The sequence below is a fragment of the Anabrus simplex genome, chromosome 1 (assembly GCF_040414725.1).
Source record: "Anabrus simplex isolate iqAnaSimp1 chromosome 1, ASM4041472v1, whole genome shotgun sequence".
Taxonomy (NCBI): Eukaryota; Metazoa; Arthropoda; class Insecta; order Orthoptera; family Tettigoniidae; genus Anabrus; species Anabrus simplex.
In genome coordinates, this window is record NC_090265.1 from 289,322,425 (window position 1) to 289,349,458 (window position 27,034).

Sequence of the window (27,034 nt, forward strand, 5' to 3'; positions counted from 1 at the left end):
CCTAATCCATATAATAATAAGAAGAAGGTGCAATCAGTTGAGCATAGAATCTTAAGTCCTTACTGTAGTCTGTGATCGACTTCGTTCTTTTCGTGTACTTTAGTATGTGGTATGTGTCACAACTTTTACCACACAGCACACACACGCAATCTATGTCTGATTTGTGGAATCTCTTGTTAATACACAGCTTGTAGTGAAAGCCATGTACTGAAAGTCTGGCTATTACATGTCTTTGCTTGTGGCTCTCTGTGGTCCAGGACTTCTCTACCAGAGCAGGCGAGCTGTAAAATTCTGGCTGTATTTCTCTCTTCTTATTTCAGTTCCTTAGTAGGTCTTGATATGGACCTGTTGATGGTAGGTAGTGTTGGATCCTGATGTCCTCTATGAAGTAAGTTTTACCCATCATCTTGTATAGAAGTCGTGATGGGGCTGTCTTTCCTACTCCCATTGCTCTTTTCATGTACATCGCCTTCACCTTTTCAATTTTGGTTAATTCACCTGGTACCGGGTGAGTTGGTTGTGCGGTTAGGGGTGTGCAGCTGTGAGCTCGCATCTGAGAGATAGTGGGTTCGAACTCACTGTCGGCAGCCCTGAAGATGGTTTTCTGTGGTTTCCCATTTTCACACGAGGCAAATGCTGGGGCTCACCTTAATTAAGGCCATGGATGCTTCCTTCCCATTCCTAGGCTTTTCCTGTCCGATCATTGCCATAAGACCTATCTGTGTCAGTGCGACGTAAAGCAAATAGCATAAACAAGTTAATTCACCAAATTTTAACATTTCCCAGATGATCTGTATACCATAGGTGGTGATCGGTGCTATTGCAGTTCTAAAAAGTGCCATTGCCGTGCTGATAGATTCCTAATGTTCTTAATGTAGTATATTGCCCCGATTGTTGCCGCTGTTCTTTCTTCTATATGAAAACTATATTGTAATGGTTATAGCGTCCGCCATCCCAACTTGCTACGGGCCGAGCTCGTCACCCATTGCCCCACCCCCCTTATGCTGGACCGCGCCAATTGCGAGCAACACTTAAGCGATGGGCCAGCACTTCTCTCTTCTATCCATGGTCGTACCACATGGGATGACGGAAATTACTCGACTATTAATCTGGAGTCTTCCATCTCGCGAGGTTCCTGGATCCATCAAACATCTGGACGATTCTAGAAGGGCCAGTACAGGTATATAAGAGAGGAACGACCTGCCTGCAGGAGTGAGAGTTCGAGTTAGTTAGTGAGTGAATGAGAGCGAGATTGAGCTTGCTGGTGTGAGTTAGCGAAGAGCGCAGTCAGTGATAGCCTGGGCCGAGATGTCAGCCTGATGGAGTATCTGCCTGTTGGACCCGAGGACTCGTTCCTGTTTCCCGATGACTCTGTGTGTGTGTGTGTGTCATTGTAGATGGAACACGAGAAACTAAGAGAAAGAGCACGAACTGCGTGTGTGTTATGAGCAAAAGTTGTGTGTAGTCTTGTGTAGTTTAGTGCGTAGCTAATAAATCTTAGTATTGAAGCTACCAGTCTAGTGTTAATTGATCCTACTACCCCGCCAACTCGTTACAACTGGCATCAGAAGTGGGATGTACAAGTGTGATAAACTAGTAGATAAACTCTTACGTAAAAACTGGTGTCAGAATCGAGTACCTGGTAACTTATTTTGTAGGCGGCAGAAATTTCTTTGAGTGAAATCAATTCCGAACAGTTTCAGATTTTTCTAAGCAAGTTTAGTGAGCTTGAAAATAAAATCTTATCTGGTTATGGCGAACTCATTGAACCAATTGAAAACAGACTCAAGTGAACGGAAGAGCGAACAGTTAAAGTCAGAAAACGAAGTGCGCTCTCTCAAAACCGAGGTCGACGATGACGATGTGCGGGATGACAACGAACTGGACGAGAAGGGATCCAAAGAAATGCTCGCGGTTGTGGAGTCCGGAGTTCGAGGCCTAGTGGTGAACGTGAGTGCCCTGCGTGCAGAAACGATGGCTATGGAGACGCGAACGAATTCTGCTAGTAGCGACGGCGGCTCCACCATTGTGAAGTTGGAAACCCTACAGGACGACGGAATTACTTCCAAGAGAACATGCCAGACCCAGTCGAGACCACATCGACGTCCAAGAAGAGTGCCAAATACCTGATCGCCGGACTACGTGTACAGAAGATGATAGTTCAACGCAGCCCCCAGCCAAGTTCGACCTACGAGGAGGTTGTGGGAGTGCTCGACGTACGCTGCGGTGTCCACCAACCGAGAGCCACCTACCGAGTCCAGTCGCAGGAGAGGACTCAGCGCACAGATATAACGCAGTAGATAATCGACGCCGAGATCGAGTGACTAGGCGATGTGATTGTGGAAGAGTTATCGCGAGGTGACACCAAGCTCGAGGCGGCTGATGGCTGTGATAAACTACGTGGCGCTGAGATCCATCCAGGGAGGACGATCAGCAAGAAACAGAACTACGAAGAGGCTCTGACTATGGCCCATGAGACAGAGGCAGTGACTGCAACGGCACGGCTGGAGGGACCCGTACTAGCAGACGGAGCAGCAATGAAAGACGAACCGATGACCAATGAACGAGGATGCCACCTGACCAGGACACTTGTTCCGGCACAAAGCTGCATGCCGGTATGAACATCAAATTCCACACCTTGGAAGAAAAGGAAATTCAACAGGGCTAAATCCGGGGCGAGCAAATCAGTCCTGGGCATCGCACCAGAGGACTACGAAGGTGCTCAAGCCCTGAAAGTAGACGCAGGTGTGGACGAAAGGAAAACCACCGAAGTTCCGGCTGCCATGCGAGGACTTGCTGATCGTTATCAACGGGGACGAGGACACCGTCGACCGGACCCAGCGGATCCCCCATGGGAAGGTGGTGGCCAACCGAACAAACCATCTTGCAGAGTATTGTGGAGCAGCTCGGGACGAGCAGCCTTAAGGAGGGGGCAATGTAATGGTTATAGCGTCCACCATCCCAACTTGCTACGGGCCGAGCTCGTCACCCATTGCCCCACCCCCCGTACACTTGACAGTGCCAATCGCGAGCAACACTTAAGCGCTGGGCTGGCCCTTCTCTCTTCTATCCGTAGTTGCGCCGCATGGGACGACGGAAATTACTCGACTATTAATCTGGAGTCTTCCATCTCGCGAGGTTCCTGGATCCATCGAACATCCGGACAATTCTAAAAGAGCCAGTGCAGGTATATAAGAGAGGAACAACCTGCCTGCAGGAGTGAGAGTTCAAATTAGTTAGTGAGTGAATGATTGTGAGTTCACTGGTGTGAGTTAGTGAAGAGCGCAGTCAGTGATAGCCTGGACCGAGATGTCAGCCTGATGAAGTATCTGCCTGTTGGAGCTGAGGACTCGTTCCTGTTTCTCTGATGTCGTGTGTGTGAGTCCCTTGAGACCGGCTGCTGGAGAAGAACCTTGGGTGTTCTGGAGCAGGGCGAAGGGAACACTGAGTGCCGACGTGTGCAGACTGCGAACGGAGTTTGACGGATTGAGTGAACTGCGGATACTATCCCGACCTGCAAGACTGTCGTGTAGGCTGTGGACCATGACAGCGCTAATGAATGAGTAACTGAGTGAGTATAGTGTAAATAATCGAAAACTGTATAGTGTGAGAACAAGTGAGAAACCATGAGAGAGAGCGCGAACCGTGTAAGTGTACTTGTGTAAGTTGTAAGCTCGGCTATCGTCTGTGTGTGTGTAAATCTGTAATTGTAGTGCTTAGTAAATAAATCTTAGAAATAGGACGCTACCAGGTTCTGTACTAATTTATTTACTTATTTACTCCACCAACACGTTACAATATGATGATGCTGTTGTTTGCAGTGTAACCCTTAGGTATTTGAACTTGTTAACTCTCTCAAGTGGAGTGCCTGAAAACACTATTTTGTTGGTTGCTGCTGCTTTTCCACCCTTCCGAAAAGTCATCTGTACAGTTTTCTATTGGTTTATAGTGACATCATTTTCCCTGACCCAATACTCCACTTTATTAATTGCTTCTTGTACTGCTGTCCTGATGGGAGACCCGGTCACCATGTCATCTGCATACAGGATTATAAGTGTATTCGAGTTCTCCTTAATGATTTTCATGATGTCTACTGTATAGATGTTAAATAGTGTAGGACAGATAGGGCCCCCCTGCAATACGCCATTCGTTTGAATAATCCGTTTGGATGTTTCTACATTGTTATTTATACATATGAAGTTATACTTTAAGAGATTTCCATTATCCTTACAAGTGGGTGGCTCTTTTCAGTCATTCCTTTAAGTTCCTCGATAAGCTTCTTCCTGTTTACGAGGTTGAACGCTTTCCTGTAGCCTACAAATGCCACATAATACTTCCCCTGGGATGTCTACGGGAGTCCTCTATTTGCTTTAATAAGTAGGAAATTGCTTGTAATGTACTCCTGCCTTTCCTGAATCCAAACTGACATTCTGGGATTTGATTGTCGACAATTTCCAGTAGTCCTTCATTTAGAACTTTCGTGAACATCTTGGACATAACATTTTCTAATACCACCCCAGTATATGAGTCCAGGCTTGTAAGTACTTCCTTTCACTTTATAGAGAATTTTCATTGTTTCTGTTCTACAGCTTTCATGTATCTGTCCTAATTCAGTGCATTTGTTCATTAGATCCACCCAGAGATCTTGAAAAATATCCATAGATTCTTTCAGGCGCTCGACATAGATACTGTCTGGTCCCGCTGCTTTTTATTTTTTCCCTCCTTTATTACCTGCCTTACTTCCTCCTTCATTACTGGATCATACATCTGAACCTGTTGTGTTAGTGGGTCATATGCCTGAGCTTTCTGTTGCTGGCTTAGAATTTTGCTGAAGTGGTTTTCCCATCCCTCTATTGGTACTTCTCCTGTAGTGGGTGGGTTCCTCTTTCTTAGAGCTAAGAAAGGGTCAGTCCTCGCGTCCTCTGCCTGTTTCCTTGCTTCTCTCTCGGTATGGTCTGCTCATTTCTGTTTTAGTAGCCATTTGTACTCCCTTCTTCTCTCAGTGTAGCATGATAAGTCCGCTTGCTGTTTAGATGTTTTAGCTCTGAATCATGCTCATACTGTTGCTTTTCTCTTTCTGTAGCACTCCCAGTTGAACCATCTTTGTGCTCACCTTATCCTCCTTTTTGTGGTGGCTGCTTGCATTTCTTTTGAGGATATTTCTAAAGCCTCAGATAATTTTACCTTCTCGAAAAGGTCCCTTGCCTTCTCTATTTCTCCTGTACTATTCTTCAGGATTTCAAAATCCAGTTTCCTCGAGTATCTGATTTCCTCCAACACATTTGCCTTTGTTTGTTTAGTTTCCATTTGAAACAGCATTATAATTGGGATATGCTTCCTTATGGGTGCTTGTGAGGAAGTTCACAGTCCTTCCTGCTTCTTTAATTGTAGATTGCTCTCTCTGTAGAAGATAAGGTTGATTGTAGTAGTTCCGTTTGGGGCTTAGTCTGTCTTAGTGCACGGTTTGTCAGTTCTGCAGTTGAAATCTCCAGCAATAATTACATTTTTCTTGTTTCTTATTTTTTCTGTTACCTTAGATACCGTTTCTGTGATGTTTCCATTTGTTGACCTGGTGGGATGTATATTCTTATGAGAGTGACCATTGTAGTCCTAATTATTACCATATTCTCTTCTTTAGAGGTACCCACGAGATTTTCCAAATTTCCTTTATAGTAGCATGTGTCTCCTCCTGCTGGCCTCCCAGCTCTCGGTGTTGCCAATGCATGCACTGCGTAGAATGACTGCAGATTCAGTGGTTCTATAAGAAATGTCACGGTAAATATTGCTCCATCAATGTCCTTTTAATGTACATAGGTACTTTCCTGTATGTATGGCAATGCACTCCTTAATCCTTCAGTGTTCAATAGGAGTATTTTTATGGGCTTATTCAAGTGATCCTCGCTCTTCCTCATCTCTTCGTGAGTGTCGCCTCCAAAATCAAAATCTCTTCCCAAAGTCTCCCTTCAGCCAGAAACCTGGATTCTCCATGTCAGAATTATTCTTGAATGGTATTCTCACCTTAAACGCTTTGTAGTTCCCCTTGGCATTGAGGTCCTCACATGATATACCCACTCTAATTGCACTTTTATTAAGGAAACGCATTAGAGTTTCACTGGTCACCACCAGTCCCACATATAACCAAGCAGTCTTTTCTCCTGCTTGTAGGTCTTCATCCTCCTTCATCCCTACAATTATTGGTGGTCTCGGTAAGATCCATTCTTTTCTCTTCCTTTTCACCACTTGAATCCACTGACTGGTCTTTCCTTCTCCCTCTGCATCTGCTATCTCCATCCATTTGTCTGCTTCTCGTTCTTCTGTGCTGTTCTCATATGCATTCGGTCTAGTGATCCTAATCAATATGTACACATAACTCAAGGGATATTACAATATTTTGTAACTTAAACTAAACCTTATTCTAACACCTGGTCATATCAATTCAAATAACTTGTAACAATGAGACTCACGGTATCACTCATATCTCAAAATTTCTTGCATCTCAACCAATACACATTAAACAACTCATAATGTTGAATAGTTTCACCATCTTGGCATATTCAGTATCACATTCCTTTCGCTTTTCATTTGAAGCTTCACCAGCAATGTTCATTGTCACGTTTGAGCAGCATATTCAGAACCAAGATTACTCGAGTTCACAATGGTCACCAATACTGTTACAATTGTATGAGTATAAAAGTCTATACTTACATTCCTCACTCTGAATTGTGTTATTCACACTCAGCATCACAATTTATAACATTAACTTTATGTTAAACTCCGGCGTCACAATGCTACTGATGTTCTATATGTCACTATTTAAAATCATGAAGCGGGTCTGTAAGAAATACGGTCAACTAGTGTTGTTTATCCAAAGAGCTCTCAAGATGAATGAATGCTGATTGGCGCAGAGCTCATCTACCACAGTAGTCTTACAGTGTATGATGACTGATATCCCATGTTGTAATGTGCATATGTGACTTCAATAATTCACCAGTTTACCAAGGGAGATGTTCAATAAATTTCCAAATTTTTTGCAATTATGTAAGAAACGACTATGTAAACAATAGAAAGGAAATCTGCCACCTGGGCAACTGCCCTAAATGCAGATCACAGGTGATTGTTTGATGAACTATCTACTCTTAAATATTCAGTAATAAGCTGAAAATAATGAGATTTGGAATTAAATAGATGTCTACTAGACTGATCCATCTTCCTAGGAATCTGCGCACTTAGATTTCAAAATTTAGCACCCAGGGCTCGATATATTTTCCCAGGATGATGATCCAATCGATCCTTACCTACGAATGACCACAATATATTGTAGCTTATTCTTGTGCCATGAAAAAAAAAATGAAATGTTGTATGATTTTTAGTGCCGGGAGTGTCCAAGGACAAGTTTGGCTCGCCGGATGCAGGTTTTTATTTGACACCCGTAGGCGACCTGCGTGTCGTGATGAGGATGAAATGATAATGAAGACAACACAAACACTCAGCCCCTGTGCCAGCGAAATTAACCAATGATGCTTAAAATTCCCGACCCTGCTGGGAATTGAACCCGGGACCCCTGTGACCAAAGGCCAGCACACTAATCATTTAGCCATGGAGCCAGACTCTTGTGCCATGATGGTAAACAACCAATCAAAGCCAATACTTATTTTTAAAAAGTCTATTATGATTAAAAGTAGAAAAGATCATGTTATGAAGATCAAAAGTTGGAATTCAAGAAGAGAAATTGGGGCAAATATTTGTTATAGGAAGTGTGCCATCCTACTCCATATGCTATATATACTGACTTTACAGTTTTGGTGAACTTACCTCTTCATCTCTCACCGAGCTCGATAGCTGTAGTCGCTTAAGTGCGGCCAGTATCCAGTATTCGGGAGATAGTGGGTTCGAACCCCACTGTCGGCAGCCCCAAAGATGGTTTCTCATTTTCAAACCAGACAAATGCTGGTGCTGTACCTTAATTAAGGCCACAGCTGCTTCCTTCCTATTCCTAGGCCTATCCCATCGTCGCCATAAAATCTATCTGTGTCGATGCGACGTAAAATAAAATAGCAAAAAAAAACTCTTCATCTCTACTCTGCATATCTTTTCACGTTTAATCCTCCACTCCCTCCTGCTGATATTCATCTGGTCACCATATTTGATGCTCATCTGTTTCCTGCGCTGACGTCATTCGTCACCAGTTCAGCTGTTTGTCACAACACTTTTTCTAGAAAGACCTCTCTGCCTATATATTCTTGCCACCCCGCCTACTATGGCAGGTGGAATCAAGAACTAGAAAGTGCACAAGACCTTGTCGAGGCATGAGATTTCTCTGCCCATCACTTCGCTGTTGCTACCTTAAGGGGATGATATGGAGACCTTCTTATTTAAATTTTAATTTTAACCTTTCTTTTCTACTGGCATCTAGGCAGGAGTTGGGGGAGTGGTCTACACTTTGTGGGCAATCAAGAAACTTATGCTAAGAACTTCCCTTAATTCGTGTCAAATTGCAACTATAGAACTAGATGGCCGTTCACCATAACCTCTATACATCTAACGTATACTTCACGTTGTGTTCTTTCAGTATCCTATTTCTCCCATCCCTACCCTTTATACCATAGGTTGTACTAGCCTTGTACCTTGTATAAGATCAACTTTTTTTCACGTACCGCATCTTTATGTTAACGAATTTTCTTATAACCTATTTCTTCTAAATATGTACTTGGAATTGCTGATAATGCTTTTCATGTACATCACATATTTATCCATCAGTGCATTTATTATGGAATGTGTGACTATCACTACAAATCCTAAGCATGAACTATGATACCTTGGAACTACTTTTCTATTAATGTTTCACACACATTTTAAGGCAAACTCATGTTGTTATGGAACTTGTTATAATCATTATACATTCTAAGTATGTGCTATGATACCTTCGATCAACTTTTTTTTCATGTATCACATCTTTATGTTAACAAATTTTCTTATAACCTATTTCTTCTAAATACGTACTTGGAATTGTTGATAATGCTTTTCATGTAGATCACATATTTATCCATCAATGCATTTATTTAGCACATCTTTATCCTTAGCATCGCTGTTAGGTTTAGTTATTATATTTGGAAAATCTATTATTCATCAACAAGCTTTAAATATATTAATTTACATCAAGTTGGTACCCCCATTAATTATCAGCCATGTTTTGAGAACTCATGTATATCCTAAATTTACTGATATCTATTTGTATATTCCATTCTCACTGTACAGTTTTTCAATTTGTGGTCTATTCTTCTTTAATTGTTATGATCTAAATTAATTTATATTGATGATGCTTGTTGTTTAAAGGAGCCTAACATTGAGGTTATCGGCCCTTAATTTATATTTATATGTACGTTCCATATTCTTTTTTTTTTTTTTTTTTTTTTTTTGCTAGGGGCTTTACGTCGCACCGACACAGATAGGTCTTATGGCGACGATGGGATAGGAAAGGCCTAGGAGTTGGAAGGAAGCGGCCGTGGCCTTAATTAAGATACAGCCCCAGCATTTGCCTGGTGTGAAAATGGGAAACCACGGAAAACCATTTTCAGGGCTGCCGATAGTGGGATTCGAACCTACTATCTCCCGGATGCAAGCTCACAGCTGCACGCCTCTACACGCACGGCCAACTCGCCCGGTCGTTCCATATTCTCAATCTTGCCAAATATTAATTGATGTCTATTTCTACACTCCTTTTGTATACTGTACAGTCTTTCTATTTATAAAAAAAAACATAATCCTGCCAAATTGTTTTTGCTATATGTTGTTAACTTTCTGCTGGTTCGAAACAAAAAATATACATGTTATTTGAAATCCTGTTATCTTGTTTTGCCCTTATGTTCATTGGTCCTGGCAGTCCTCTTTTTCTGAGCCCCTCTTATCATTCCACTGTGCACTAATATACATTTACTGCGATTTTATTGATAATTAGTCTTTGTTTACATTAGCGTTACCCCCTAGGTGACGTTACAAATTTGTAGCACAACGTCGTTTACATACCCAAAACTTAGGTAAAAGAAGAGGAGTTAGAGATTGGAATAATTTACCAAGGGAGATGTTCAATATCTCCAAATTCTTTGTAATTATTTAAGAAAAGACTAGGTAAACAACAGATAGGGAATCTGCCACCTGGACGACTGCCCTAAATGCAGATCAGTAGTGATTGATTGATGAAATACAAACATTTATTTTACTGACTGAAAATAGCAAAATTAGTGTAAATTGCAAATGTTAAAGTTCATATTAAAAATTGTGTTGCTGCAAATGTGAATTCTGCAGGTTACTAATTATGATGTATAAAAGTGGTGAATTTTTATAACATTGAAAATAAAAGAAGGCACCTGGAATGAGCCATAGCAATATCTGCTGACAAAAATCAAGGATGCCTTAATGTTTAAATTCCCCTTACAAAAACAATCACTCATCGTAGTAGTTATATCATTCTTTCCATTTTCTCTCTGAAATTACATGCAAGTCTTCAGTGCCTAATCTCTCTACTGAGAATATAATTTGCTACTTCCCGATTTGAGAATGTTTCTCACTTAATATTGACTTACAGCAATTAGAAATTCAACTTCCTAGTATTTTCCTTCAATCACTTCCTACTTCCAGCACTATTCATAATTCAGTAAGTTAGAAATTCAGTAAGTAAGTAAGTAAGTAAGTAAGTAAGTAAGTAAGTAAGCAATGAAGCAATTTCTCACAGTTCCTGTTATGAAACAATTGTCTACAATCCACTACACAACATAACCTCTTAACTGAAATAAGTTTGAATAAGACTCGCAATAGAATTTTTGTTTACATTCATCAGTTAAAAGTAGTACTCACATAGAGTTATGACATGCCCCTTCCGAAGTTCACGAGGCTGTGGTAGTTGTCTCAGCATATCCACAAACAAGACACCATTTAAAATTCTGAACTTCCGTAAGTTGAGTTCATCATCATTACATGAATAGAGCAAGTCCACTTTCAGCAACTTTGCAACTTCATCTGAAAAATTAATCATTATTTACTATTAGTTAAATTTATGGAAAATTAAGGTATCAAGTATGATGATTGCTATAGCCTATGGGATGGGTTTAAAGCAAAGAGTGTGAAAAAAAGTACGGTATGTACCTTTAAGGTGGAAGTAATGATAAAGATCCACTACATTATAACAGAGAAATAAAAAGCTTAAGAAGATGGTGCAGGTTAGAAAGAAATAGAATTATGAATAGTGCTGGAAGTAGGGAGTGATTGAAGGAACATACTAGGAAGTTGAATTTAGCAAAGAAATTAACAAAGAATATAATGGCAAGCATAACACACAGTCATATGAATTTTAGTGAAAAATTATGAAAAACGTATATGTACTTTCAGACAGAAATGGGTTCCAGGAAGAACATTCCTGGAACCATTATTGAGCAAGGGGAGTGTGTATATGAGGATTTAATATTCATTCAGCAGTATGTAAAGATAGTTGGATATAAAGATAATGTCCAGAAATGACTGCAACTACACACTATGGACCCCAGCATAAACTCACATCTCAGCTGCCATAACTGGCCCCAACTACTCCCCCGCTGGTGATGATACAGTTAGTGCCCTAGAACTCAGAACTCATTATACAGCAAGTGTCAGGAAAGCATCACTGCAGCTATGAGCATCTTGAAGCTGCTCTATAATTTGTAAGGGAGCAGTGGTGGCTGGAGAAAGAAGCTACATAACTGGTGCGGGTAAAAGGTGGGATCTTGCAGGATTACGATTGTCGTTGAGGATATCTGTGGCAAGTGGGGAGAGGGTGAGGGCTACGGTGATGGAGTGTTTGTAATGAACTTGACCAGTTTTTAGTTATTTTATATGGAGGTCATGTATCTGAGTTAGGATACTGGGAAAGATCATAATATGAAGATAAAGTTTGCAACATTTTTGTAACACTACTCCTTTGTCGGAAATCACCCAGAACAAATAGTGCTGTTTCCCATTGGAAGTTTTCCAGTTCTTGTATCAAGTAATCGTGATGTGGGTGCCATACACTAGAACCATACTGTAATTGGAGTCTTACCAGAGATTTATACACCCTCTCCTTCACATTCTTATTAAAACCCCTGTAAGAGATCTGTAACCTTTCTTTACAACCTTGTTAATGTGATTACCCCAATGAAGATCATTCATTTTATTAACACCTAGGTACATAAAGTGATAACCATGAGGTACTGTCATCTCCATTGGAGGTGGGAGAGGTATTTTACGTATGTTTTAAACTTTGAGTAATTTTGCTGAGTGTGATAGGGGCACTTAACGAGTGTGAATAATCTATATTAGAAAAGTGTAAAAAGAAAAGCTGAAGTTCAGGGAGATCAGAACAGGAACAATTATTAATAATGCGTTTGTGGATTTGGGTAGCTCAGTAGTTGCTGTTCATGGTCCCAAGCTCAGGGAGAGGAAGGAGGGTTGGCTCAATGCCGTAAAATGACAGCCAGAAAACATTGTGAGGCAACCTCTATGGATTACAACCGTAGTTGTAACTTGGAGTTTGCTCCATCCAAGACTATATGCCTTTGACAGTGATGCAAGTGTAATAAACTGATATAACTTGAAAAAAAGAATTCTCTCACCCATGGGTAAATAATGCAAGTATCGAGCTAAAATTATTATTATTATTATTATTATTATTATTATTATTATTATTATTATTATTATTATTATTATTATTATTATCATTATTTTAAGATTGTTGCCTGCATAACAATTTTTCCCTCTCGGTAAATATTTCTGAACTAGCCACATGGCTATAGAAAATCTGTGTTCGTAATAGTGGTTCGCCACTTCGTTATTCATTAAGTAATTATTGGTCAAGAATACCCTTCTTTTCAAAACTCATCAGCTGGAAACTTCTCCGCTGAAATGGTTATTTTGTTGTCCAACTGCTGTGCGCACGTCCTGTCAGTGCCTTACTGTATTCTCCTGCACTCTAGTGGCGTAGGTATGAACTACCTCACGAACTACCTCACCACTCGGTGGCTCTTCCTCTGTGTACATGTGATCGCTGTGGCGGTGGACTGTGGGATCTTGGGAAGAATCGCCATTGCTGTTCTGTGAGAAAGAGGAGATGGATGTGTGGCGTCTCTCTCTCCCTAGTGAGATGATTTGGACAAAAATGCTCGAGCCTGGTTGAAGTTACATTGGTAGGGCTTTGCCCTAGTGAAACTGAAAGTTATTTTGTTTTATATTCCTCGGCTGGAAATTGTATTTTATGCATTTCTTCAACAGACGTAAGTAGAATGTAATGCTGAAGCGTCCTCACAACTACAACTGCATGAAACTGTAAGTGTTGATCCAACTAAACTTTTACCGATTTATTGTGAAAAAACTGAAAATTTCCCCATGTGAGGAATGTGTGTGCGACACGATGTAATTTGGCGTCATCTAAAAACTAAGTCTTGCCTTGTGGAATTCCAAATTTTTTGGCTTGTTAAATGGAACTTATAGCATGTGCATTTACGTCAGTTAACTAGGGACTTGCGTGCTATGTGAACGAGTTTTTGATTTCTTCGAAATTGTAATTTAAAAACTTGATGTTTATTTATGGCTTTCTAGACCTAAGAGTTTTGTGGTAAAAGCAAGTTTTAACTGGGTTAATTAACCAAGCGAGCCGCCGCAGGGGTGTGGGGTTTACGTGTATATTCTGTTCCGGTTCTTTCTTCTTTTCTTGCTTCTCTGTTTAATTTTATTTTTAAATAAAATCCTTCTTTTCTTGGTATTTGGGTGGTTTTCTGCGTCCGGTTTTTCTCTTGTCCTTTGAAAGTTTCGCCTATTGTTGTTTTGCGGCCCGTGATTGGCCCCTTCCTTCCCTTGACCTATTGTTGGTTGTTGCCATGGCAATGCTAAGCTTGTTGATGTTGTTGAGATGGGATTGATGTTTTGAATTGATGTGCCTGTTTTGAATTCTGCCTTGTGGGCAATTTAGTTTGGTCACTTTAATTTTTCTTTGGCATTTTAATTCTTCCTTCTGCTCATTTTTCTACCCGGTGTCGCGCACCTCATTATTATTATTATTTCCCTTTTCTCTGTTTTTCTTTTCGGGAATTGGTACGTAATACCTACCCATCCTTGTAGGGGCTCGTTTGGATATATCCTAAACAAGGTTTTCAATATTAAAAAAAAAAAAAAACTGTTTCAGTCAAGGTTGTTTTTCAACGTTGAAAAGATGTATGAAAAACTTTGGTACAGGTCGAGGAAACCTTTTGGTTTGTAAGAAACTTTATGAGTTGATGAGGTGTTTCATTATTCTACGTAGTCTTACTGAGTCCTTTAAATAATTAATTAATTAATTTTTCATTATTAAGAGTCGACCATAGGGTTTTTAGTTTTGAGTTTTAAGTTATTATATTTAATTTTAATTTTTCCAGCAAGGATATTCCTTTCAATTTTGTTAATTACTTAATTTTGGTGATTAAATATCTCTTGGTTCCCCAAATAAGTGTTGGTGTTTTACTTTAAGGGGGTGGTAATTTGATATGACCAGGTGCACTTTTAATCTGCTCCTCTGGGGTCTCTGCTTTATCTTATGGTAAGTGCTTTTCTTTCCTTTCTTATGTGTTAGTCTAGCACGTTTTCATGTATCTGAACCGTGCCTTGGCTGCATGATCAGACCTTTAGTGCTGTCACTTGGGGTAATTGCGGCTTTAGTTGCTCTAAGTGCTACAAGATTATGATGATGATTATTATTAGTATGACTTGTGATGTACATCCAATTAATAGTATCATTAGTTTACGATTGCATTATTTGTGAGGTTGTGTCATGAAACATTTGCTGTATATAGATATTTATATGAGTTTAGTTAATGTAAGAACCTGTAATTAATATTATATAATTTATTATTACCAGTACATGATGTGTAATCCACTACAGAATTGTGAAACACCCTTTAACATCCAGAATGGTACTAAGTAGACGAGAATTCTGTAGAATATTCTGTACATTATCTCTGGGCCTTAAGCACTCTAGAATTTATGAGAAAATGTATCTTTCTAGAAGAATGGCCAGTCACATATATAAAGTGGTGGTCTTGATGGTAGAGACTAGTTGTTGTTTAGTAAGAGTTATGTTTCAACAGGAGTATACTTGTAACCTCGTGCTGTGTTTAGGCAGACATGCTAGTCAGCAGTCAATTGTTTTAAGGTTGTGATCTCCGTGTGTCATGTGCTTAGTGGTAGGCATTTGTTAAAGGTGGCGGTTTGTTGATGTGTGTATTTTGTTTGTGACAACAGTTGATTAGGTTATATTCATGTTTACGTGAAGTTAAGGTGAAATAAATAAGTGTACCAAGTGACAACATTTTGTATGCGTCTTTGTGGATACATTATTGGCGACCATGGGACAGGACATAAGAATCTATGAGTGAATACGAGTATAGCATGAAACAGATAAAAATGCAAGTGATAATAGAAAATATGTTGGTGAAACAGCTCAAAGACAAACTCACCAAGAGAAATCTCCCAACGAACGGGAAGAAGAAATCGCTGCAGACGTGATTACAGGAAGATTTCACTGAAAAAGGAGAAGATCCCAAAAAGATTTTCATCGAAGTCGACGAAGATCCAGACAAAACTTTGGAAGATGAGGTAAATATGACCAAAATGTGTTCTAAGCTAACGAACATGATACAGACACTCAATTCCACCTTAACAGACAGCATTACGAAAGTAAATGACAAAATCTCAGATGTTGATTCATGAGTTAATTCCACCTTAACGGAAGAGAATGACAAACTTGGTGATCAAAATTAAAAAAGTAAATGACAAAATTTCAAAATACCTTTTGTAGACCTGGAAAAAGCTTTTGACAATGTTCAGTGGAAAAGACTGTTCAAAATTATGAAGGATATCATTTGGACTGGAAAGACAGAAAAGCAATACTAAACCTCTACATCAATCAAAGAATAAACATCGAAAGTAATGAAAAAGTATGCAAGGTGAGGATCAGGAAAGGAGTAAGACAGGGGTGTTCCTTATTGCCATTTCTATTTAATTTGTACATTGAAGAGGCCATGAAAATGTTTGAACCAAAGACACCTGGCATTAAAATAAATGGAACAACTGTACACTGTATTAGATTTGCCAACGATATTGCACTTCTGGCTGACAATGAGAAAAACATTCAGGTCATGCTCAACAAATTAACATCCATCTTAAAAGATTTCCAACTTAACATTAATGTAAGTAAAACAAATGTTATGGTTGTAAGCAAATCTAAAATGAAGCCAGAGGCACATCTCAGAATTGGAAATATTTTAATAAAACAGGTTCACAAGTTCTGCTACTTAGGATCAGTTATTACTGATGACTACAGATGCACTGTGGAAATAAAAAGAAGAATTTCCCTGTGTAAGAAAGCCTTTGAGGAAAAGAAGCAGCTCTTAATTAATAAATCCTTAAATAATGAACAAAAGAAATTGTTTATCAAAACATTCATTTGGAGTGTGCTGCTATATGGCTGTGAAGGATGGACTCTCTTGAAGGAGGACGTGAAACGACTAGAGGCAATGGAAATGTGGAAATGGAGGAAGATGACAAGAACTAGCTGGATTGAGAAGAAAACTAATGAAGCAGTGCTTAGAGAAATAAACACCCAGAGACATTTAATAACAACGATAAAAAGGAGAAAAGCGTCAGTTTTTGGTCACATTCTCCGGCATAATGACTTCATAAAGAACTTGTTCAAAGGCAAGGTGATGGGAAAGAAAGGCAGAGGGAAACCACAGAAGAAGATCATTGAATAGGTAGTTGAGATGATGTGATACCAAGGTTATGGAGAGATGAAAAGGATCGCAGAGAGAAGAGATCAATGGTTGCAACAACAAGGCAAAGCCTTTAGATAATGATGATGACAAAATTTCAGACAAAATTTCAGATGTCAATTCTGCCCTAACAGAAAAGATTTTGGATCAAATTTTGAAAGTAAATGACAAAATTTCTCAAACTAACTCAGTTTTAACCAAACAAATATCACAACTGTACACGCAGGCCTAGAGTAAAAAATTTCAACTGTAGATGACAAAATTTCATCGCAAATTACCAACGTCGCTAATCGATTAATGCAGCAGATATTGGATATCAGGTCAAAACTGGGACAGGTTGAACAAATCGATAGTAGGGCATGCCAGCTGGAAAGGGATATCTCGAACCTCAAGGAGGAGGTGGAAATCCAGGTTTCCGGCATAAAGCAACAGGTTGGGGGGAGGATTTCTACCATCAAGGGAAATTTTGTTAGCCAAATTTCTGCCGCTGAGAGAAATTTTGGGAGCCGTATTTCTTCTATTGAAGGAAGGTTAGAAAACCAGATTTCAACCATAAAAGGAGATGTGCAGAATATAAGGGAAAGCATCCTTCACGCAGTAGAAAATAGATTGACTAAAACAGGATGTACCACCACACCTCTAACCCCCTCAAACCTAACTGGCAATACAGGACACCTAGACCTGAAGGTGATAATAGAGAGCCTTCTGGAATTCCATGGGCAACTGGAAGAGAACCCGACTAGCTTCATCGGCGGATCGGTCAGTCTATTAAGAAGGACTAACCTACCACTGGACATCTTCATGCAACTTATCACACCGTGATTAAAAGGGCAAGCCGCTACATGGTGGAACAACTTCAAGGGTTTAAATTTAAACTGGATGGACCTCAAGAGGGAATTCCTTGCTAGGCTTAATTCCGAAGGGATGCAGAGCTTCGTGAAAAGGAAGCCACTGACTGAGGCACAATCCACTGGTATGAGAGCTAGTGCCTTCATCCTACTCTTCAAGCATCTGCACCTGGATGGAAGTGAAAACGAGACCTTACCAGACATCACAGAGCTACTCCACGATAAGATTCGACGCCTAGTGAAAGTATCACAACCGAGATCCTTTGATGATCTACGCAGAATCATCGCCCAGGTGGAGGAGGAACACAAGAGCAAAGCTACGGAAGAGACCAGCACAGTTAGGAAGTGCTACCAGTGTGGAAGAACGGGACACCTGAAGAACAAATGCCCAACCTTGACGTCGGAAAACTAGCTCTGGCCCACTTTGGATTGAGGGGGGGAAGGAACTGGGAACAGAAATGTGCCCCATGACCTGACAGATAAGCAACCCTGGTCAAGTAGGAGAGGGATTGGTCAGATAGTGAGTAGAACAGACCAACCCCGCCCAGCTATCATCTTAAGGACTCTCAATGAGAATTTTTCAGCCATACTCCACAGCCAAGCAAGCCATTCATTTGTCAACGGAACTGTTGCCAGATTACTACTGCATATGAAGTCTCACCACCTCTGAAGGGTAGTGGGAGCAGAGGATGGGGTAGCGTATTCCATCCAAGGACAGACTAACCTAACTGCTAAATATATGAGAATGCCTATTGTAATTGACGTTGCAGTGATTCAGAGCCTGGTACCTGACATCATATAAGGTCATGACTTTCTGGTGGAATACAAGGTGATCCTAGACGATGCAGCTCACAAAGTCTTTTTGGGAAAAGACATATGTCTGAGGGTTGCCAGGCATAGTGGAAATTTCCAGTCTCACAAGGATATGGAATTCGACATAGACCTGGGAGATATCCAGTTAATGCACCTTCAACTGAGTGAAGAAGAGGAGCTGAGACACACCTTAAAGTGCTTTCCAGAAATCATCACCAATTAAATAGGACGGTCTACCACTGTAACACACACCACTGAATGCAGCGCTTCCTCACCCATCAAGCAACGTCCATATCCAATCAACCCGGATAAGCGCAACTTTGTCATCTGGGAGATTCAAGAGATTCTACATCTTGTTGGGCTTCACCTATCGTCCTACCGAAGAAGAAGAAGAAGAAGAAGAAGAAGAAGAAGAAGAAGAAGCGGGAGTATGGACTGTGTGTGGACTTCCACAGGTTGAACGAGAAGACCGTTAGTGATGCCTACCCCATGCCTGACCTGAAAGACTCGCTGAAACAAGTAAGTGGGTCTATGGTTTTCAGCACACCGGATGTCAAATCTGGATACTGGTAAGTGGAAGTCGAGGAAAGTCCTTGATCACTGATCGTCTTCATGACACCGAGAGGATTGTACCAGTTTGCAGTTATGCCCTTTGGATTGAAGAATGCTCCTGCCACCTTCATGCGACTGATGGATAAGTTATTATCAGGATATGTTGGAGATTTTTGCCAAGTGTGTCTCGACAACATTTTAATTCACAGCAAAAAAATTTCAAGAAAAACTTGTACATCTGAGGAAAGTACTGGAACGACTGAAGATTCATGGACTGACTTGCCAACTGGAGAAGTGCCACTTCGCCCAGTCGCGTGCAGAATATCTTGGCCATGTCCTAACATCTGAAGGCTTAGAAAGGCAATCGGAGAAGAATCACGCTATCGAAGAAGCTGAATGCCTGTCGTCCAAGTGACAAGAATGTCAGTTCCTTGGCTTGTGTGGATGGTATAGCAGCTTCATGCCACACTTTGAAGAGAAGGCAATACCACTCACTGATCTACTTCATAACAACCACCCGTTCCGATGGACAAACAAGGAAGAGGCAGCATTCCAAGACATTAAAGCTGCGATATGCAACGCTCCCGGTCTAGCCCATCCCAACCCTCAATGGAAAATGTGCCTGCAGACGGACGCCAGTCACTCCGGCTTAGGAGCAGTGTTATTCCAGGAGAGGAAAGTCGGCGGAAAGGACATCATCGCGTATGCCAGCAGGAAGATATCTCCCACTGAACAACACTACTGCACTGCAGAGAAGCAAGCCTTAGCTGTGGTGTGGGCCATGGGCAAATTCAGAGGCTACTTGGAGGGAAGGAAGTTCCAGCTCTACACCAATAATGCCGCTCTCAAATGGTTCAACTCGGTCTCTGGCTCAAAATCTAAATTGATGCGATGGGCTCTGTTCATCACAGAATTTTATTTTGATGTGTGTCACTTCCCAGGACCGACAAACATAGGAGCAAACAGGTTATCTAGGCACCCGGCATGGAACCTGAAGCTAGGAGCACCATTGTCGAGAGAGAGTTCCCATGAAAACACCAGAGTGAGCCCAAGGAACCTCTCCTTATGACCATCAGGAAGGAACTGGATCTGGGAGTAATCAATCAGTGGCAAGAACAAGATAAGCCGTGTAGGATGATGACGCAGAGACAAAACATTGATACCCGTCTTGTCCCGAACAAATTCAAGATGTTGACGCAAGTGTGATGAACTGATATAACTTGAAAACAATATTCTCTCACCCATGGGTAAATAATGCAAGTATCGGGCTCAAATTATTATTATTATTATTATTATTATTATTATTATTATTATTATTATTATTATTATTATTCCTTGTGATATACATCCACTTATTAGTATCATTATTAGTTTACGATTGCATTATTTGTGAGGTTATGTCATAAAACATTTGTTGTATATAGACATTTTTAATGAGTTTAGTTAATGTAAGAAACTGTATATAATTTATTAATACCTGTATTAATAATTTGTAATCCAATACAGAATTGTGAAACACACTGTAACATCCAGAACAGTATTGGGTAGATGCGAACTTGGTAGAATATTCTATACATTATATCTGGGCCTTAAACACTCTAGAATTTACAAGAAAATGTATCTTTCTAGAAGCCTGGCCAGGCACGTATATAAAGAGGTGGTCCTCGTGGTAGAGACAAGTTATTGTTTAGTAAGAGTCATGGTTTAACAGGAGCTGTTCTGACCAGACGTGCATCATGCTAACAAGTGTTTGATGCATGTGTATTGGCTTAGTAAAATTGATAGCTGACATGCAGTGGTTGCAGTCTCCATGTTGAAGTGATAGGCAGTTGTTAAAATGGCAGCTTTGTTGATATTCTCGGAGTGAAGTGTTTTGTTTGTGATACAGTGATTAAGGTTATGTGCATTCAATTTGTAAATAACTGTAAATTAATCCGTGTACACAAGTTGACAGCATTTTGTGTGCGTCATTGTCAATACATCAATGTGCTACAATATCTTCCAGGTTGACGGAGGACTCTTGATGTACAGATCTCACCTCTCCAACACACCTGCAGTAGTGGTGATCCCCAGATAGCATACGATGGACATCCTCGAGGAGGTCCATGACAGCACTGAAGCCGGACATCCAGGCCACAAAGAGATGTATCAGTCTATCCGACGAAGATTCTTCTGGGTCAACATCCAGAAAGACATCCTAGACTATGTAAAGGGCTGTTTAATCTGAACCTACACCAAGGCGAGCAACAGGAAGGCAGATTTCAGTCAGCGAAGAAGACGGCCGCAATGCCCTAGGGAAATCACAACCCTGAACTTCATGGGTTCTTACCCTAGAACACCATGGGGTAAAACATGACTCCTAGTAATCACCGACCTAGTCACAAGATGGATTGAGATCTTCTACAAGATGAGGTATTCAGAGAGTTCGGTTACCCACGGTGTATTCTGTCAGACAACGTCACCGCAGTCACTTATTGCCCTGCGACTACGCATCAACCACGTCACCGGCTATTCCCCAGCAGAGCTGTTCCATGGTCAACACCTATACGGCACCGGGGATTGGGAGATTCGTCTACCACCCACTTCTGGTCAAGATGATGCAGTTGTTTCCCTAGCAGAGTGGCAGCAGCAGCAACCGCAGGACATCAAGGAGATGTAACCTTTAGCTTTGGCCGAGAAGAGATCCCTTACCAGGCCAAGACTCAAGATGTTGAAGAGACCCAGATCTTCCCACCAGGCCAACAAGTACTGCAACGTAACTACCCAGTCAGTAATAAGATTGGAGGGTTTCACGCAGGTCTCGCACCTAAGTGGGTTTGTCCCATTGAGACGGATAAGCAGCTGGGCAATGGGGCCTACTTACTAAAGACCAGCCCTCCTGTCAAAGTCCATGCAACGGAGTTGCGGCGAGTCACCCAACCTCTGTGCATACAGAGTAAGCCTGGTACTACCACGGGTCCACCCGGAGGAGAGGCTACTAATGACACAGCTCAGTCTGGTCGTGATGAGAATGTGTCAACTATCATCGAGGAAGAGGCTTCCAGCGAGGCAACCCTGACCCCTGACACAGCATGATCCGGTCAAGAGGAGGAGAGCACATCCAGCGACCTTGAGGAAGAGAGAAGATACAATCTACGCCCAAGGCAAAGTCGACGAGTGTGACAGACTGTGGAAATTGTTTCAAGTTACAGGGGGGGATTTTGATGCAAGTGTGATAAACTGATATAACTTGAAAACAATATTCTTTCACCAATGGGTAAATAATGCAAGTATTGAGCTCAAATTATTATTATTATTATTATTATTGTTACCGAGTTTTTGTGGTAGTTAAGCATGAAAGAAGGTGCTGGGTGGTGAATAGGTCTCAAGCTACTAAAGAGAAATTAAATTTTAAAATTTAACAAGGTTATATTTTCTTTTCAAAATTAGGTAACAACAAATAGAACAGGTACTTAGTAGCCGAAATACAACTTGAAATGTACAATTACAGGGATTAAAGAATTTGGGCTTCGAGCCCTGAAAATACAATTCTTGAGCAACTAGCTCAACTTTACGATATACCAATTTCAACAAAAGGGGCAGAAGACCCCACTCAAACCCTGGAGCCCTTGCTCCAAATTACACAGCAAAGCCTCCTCGAGGCATACAACTCTCAGTTTTAGAAAAGAGCCACTCGCTCTTAAAGTTAAGCCTCTCCCAGGCCACACCAAACTCAACTTTCAAGTCGTCCTCAAAGGACATATACACAGGGGTAAAATACCCAACCTACTGAGGTCTATTAGGTGAGAAAAGATTAATACATGACCTCTAAAATACAACTTGAGAGGAGGCGAACTTGCACTCCTAATACACTTTGCTTTTAAAACCTAATCTGGCTCTGGGCCACTAACGCAAGGGCTAATCCCATACTACAGAGGTGACTTAGAGAAGAACACTTTACATTACATAAACGAAGAAAAGTTTGAGAAAATAAGTTCACCTCAAAACAAATGTGAGTGGGAGCTCGAGAGGGTTAGCACTCTCTATCCCAATATGTAACTTTACAAGAAAAGAAGAAAAGAGTAGTTACATTTTAGGAAAAGGTTACATGATGGAAAACGCTTCGAACCCGCCGCGAGAGTTAAACTGCCGACCTAGCAAGAAAAGAAGATATTAATAGGCCATTACCTGGTAGTAGATCGCTGCCGAGGAAAGAGGCGCTTCCCGCCTCCTGCAATGTACTTAATACACTGAAAGATGGAACAGAAGTGGCCCGGAGACCCCAAAATCAGCAGTTTATATCCTCTCGCGGAAGATTCTAGGCGTTAGGGGAAATAAAACACCCTCCCACAAAATCTTTATTGGTTCGGGAAAAGAAACCCCTACATAGAGGAAAAAGAAACACATTATTGGTGGAAAATTAATTAAAGAAATTCGGGATTGGCTAGATCCAAACTAAGGGGAAAAAGAGGGGTATACAGCCAACTTAAACAATGACAGAAGGAAATTTAACAAAGAACAAACTCTTGAAATAAAAATTTCTCCAACAAAATAGTTCTTTGACTCCGCACTAGGTCGCACTATTGTAATTCTTCAGTAGTGTCCTCTAGAAGAGAAAGTTCACACTTCTTACTTCAAGCGAAACAAAAACACATCAAAAGTGGCACAGTTCAAAAACTCAAAATTTTCCACGTGGTGACATCTTCTGAGAAAGTAGAGAATTAATAGAATAGATAAAGTTCAACCTTCCTCCAGAAGAGGAGTTTCAACTGGCGCAACTTTTAAATAAACGGTGTGGAGGTGTACCGCCCGGTACAGACCTCCCCCCCCAAAAGTTCCTCCAAGGGGTAACACAGAAGAACATAAACTTTTGTTTGAAATAAGTTCCAAGTTTTGATGTTGAGATTAAGATAACTTGCAGAAGTATTTGAGAAATTTCTTAAGTCGGTTCCAAAATTTTGTTGTTGCAGGTGAAGTAAAGTTTTTATGTTTGTAGAAGTTGAATTTCTGAAGATAAACCTTTAATGCTTAAAAGGTGAAGAAAAGTTTTTGCAATGTCCACCAAATATTGTTGTTAAATTCCCAAATGTAATTATTGCTTATGGTGACTGTCCATGTAGTTGATGTAGATTGAGTCGGATGGCCAGACCGGCCGTTGCAGCTTGCGTCCAACGGAGGCCGCTCGGACCCCTCAAGTACCCTGAGATACCGCTCGCCCGCACTATGAGGGGAGCAGAGGTGTTGAAGTACGCCGCGCCCGCGGTGAACAGATACAGGCTGCGGGCGTGTAGCAGGTCGTGCGCCGCACATCAGCCTTGGCCGGGAGGTGAGCTCCGGCTCGCCGTGCACATGTCGTCCTCGCTGGAGAGGAGGGGGCCCATCCCCCTCCCCAGTCGCTGCGCGGCGCTGCGCGGCTGCGGGGGCGCTGAAACATTAAAGCTAGGCGGCAGAATTGTGTTGGACAATTATTTTCTTTGAGGGTACAGGCTTGTAGAGAGAGTGAGGGGCCAGCGGCGTGCAGATATTCATGGTATTCATTAAGCCACTGTGTAGAGTGGAGCAGGAGACGGGAGCGTGGTAATGGCCGTGGCAAGAACAGGATGGCAGTTTAACGGGTCGGGGCAGGTTTTACATAGGGCTTACATCTAAAACCAAAATATTACAGAAGGGGCAGAATGCCTTAAAAGTGAAACTCAAAAAAAATATAACCTTCATATCCTTTCAAAATAATATGGAGCAAGTTAACACAGAAATTACACCGGTTTCACCTGGGACAGGTGAACTCTAAATATCCTCTCGGTGGCTGGATTACTTAGCAATAAGGTAACCGGCGTAAGAAAATCGAGAATGATACAAGGCCCATGAAATCTGGGGGCAAGCTTGCCCGCGGGAACAAAGTTTTTGACCATAACCTGGTCACCTACCTTCAAAGTGGTGGGTCTCCGTCCACGATCATACCTTTCCCTAACCTTTTCATGAGACACTTTAAGATTAGCTTTAGCCTTCTTCCAAAGATCTTTAATGTTGTCCGGATCTATTGTCTCGGGCAGAATGTCATTCAGAGACCAGAGGTTAGAGAGCGGCGTGTTGGGAACGAACTTAAACATCAAAGAAGCTGGAGTAAATTTGTGAGATTCATGAACCGCCGAATTCAAAGCAAAAGCTAACCAATGCAGGGACGTGTCCCACCTAGAATGATCTTCATGATGATAGGCAATAAGTGCGGACCTGAGATTGCGGTTAACCCGTTCAGCCAGAGATGGTTGAGGGTAATAAGCAGATGTAGTTACATGAGAGATGGACAAGTCAAAACAGAATTTACGAAACAGATTTGATGTAAAAGCTTTAGCATTATCAGATACAATGTATTGGCACGGACCAAAAGAAGCAAAAATAGAATTTAGGCAAGTAATGGTGGACTGAGCGGTAGCCAGCTTAGTCGGAAATAACCAGGAAAATCTTGTAAAACCATCTACACACACAAAGATGAACTTGTTGGCATTACCCTTTGACTGGGGGAAGGGTCCCACATAATCGATATACAGGCGTTCCATGGGGCGCGACGCTTGATGAGAAGACAAAAGGCCTACTTTAGTGGACATGGTGGGTTTACTGATCAAACAAGATTTACAAGCTTTTACAAGTTCTCGAATTTCACCGTCCATACCTTTCCATATGAACATTTCACGAATCTTTTCACGAGTTTTAAAGATTCCAAGATGCCCCCCCAATGGGGTCTCATGATAGTATTTGAAGATCATAGGTACAAGAACCGCTGGAACAACAACTTTCATCAACTTATCATGCCTCGAATGGCAACATAGAACACCATTCCTCAGAACATAAGGGACAGCATGTTCCCCAGAAGAAAGGGTTTCCATTATAGGAGCCAGCGTCGGATCTTCACGTTGGTATTTCTCAATATCCCTAAAAAGCATGGGAGCATCTGTTAAGATGGCATTAACACCAGATAGTATGGACTCGGAAGGTGATGAACTATCGACCGGTTCGTGGGTCTCGACGTCGTTATGAAACATACGGCTGAGTCCATCAGCAACAACATTTTCGGTACCTCTGATATGTCGTACATCAAATTGGAAGGCAGAAATACGGATGGCCCAACGGGCTATACGACCAGTACGACGCGGCCTACCTAAGACCCAGCTTAAGGCTTGATTATCTGTCTCCAGGTCGAATTTGACATGTTCCAGATAGAGACGGAACTTTTCTAAGGCGAATAAGACTGCCAACCCTTCGAGCTCATAGATGGAATACTTGGCTTCTTGAACCGATAGAGTCCTAGATGCATAGGCGATGGGACGCCTCCCTAGTTCAGTCTCTTGAAGAAGGACTGCAGCTACAGCTGACGACGACGCGTCCGTTTGGACGATGAATTTCTTCGAGAAATCAGGCATAGCAAGTACAGGGGCATTACAGAGAGCTAATTTAAGATCTTCGAAAGCGGCTTGTTGAGAAGGTCCCCACTCGAATTTGATGCCTTTCCTACGAAGAAGGTTTAAGGGCGCCGCTCTATTAGCGAAGTTAGGAATAAACTTCCTGAAGAAATTCACCATACCAATGAATCTAGCGATACCTTTGATGTCCTTAGGAGGTTTAAAATCACGGATGGCCTGTGTTCTAGAATGATCGACTGCTACACCATCAGGTGACACAATATGCCCTAGGAATGACATAGAGGGCTTAGCAAAGGCAACCTTGGACAACTTAACAGTTAACCCAGCCTTACGAAGGCGATTGAGAACTTCTCGCAAATGATCTAGATGTTCTTCAAAGGTTTCGGAAAATACGACGACATCATCCAAGTAGTGATATAAGTACTCAAATTTGATGTCGGAAAAGACCCTATCTAGTAGCCTAGTGAGCACAGCTGCCCCCGTGGGGAGCCCGAAAGGCACGCGGTTGTATTCATATAGATTCCAGTCCGTGGCAAACGCTGTAAGATGTTTAGACTCTTCGGCAAGGGGAATTTGATTATAGGCCTGATTCAAGTCCAAGATGGTGAAGAACTTGGCCTTT

General features: G+C 41.4%; 1 protein-coding gene across 1 annotated transcript in view; it reads right to left on the bottom strand.

Annotated features, from left to right (window-relative positions):
• LOC136864159 (dynein axonemal intermediate chain 7) overlaps positions 1-27,034 on the bottom strand; it is a 658,911-nt gene that overhangs the window by 473,491 nt on the left and 158,386 nt on the right. Inside the window, exon 7 of the mRNA XM_068226132.1 lies at positions 10,885-11,013. Within this exon, the coding sequence (XP_068082233.1) occupies positions 10,885-11,013 (129 nt within the window). The remainder of the gene's footprint in view (positions 1-10,884; positions 11,014-27,034) is intronic.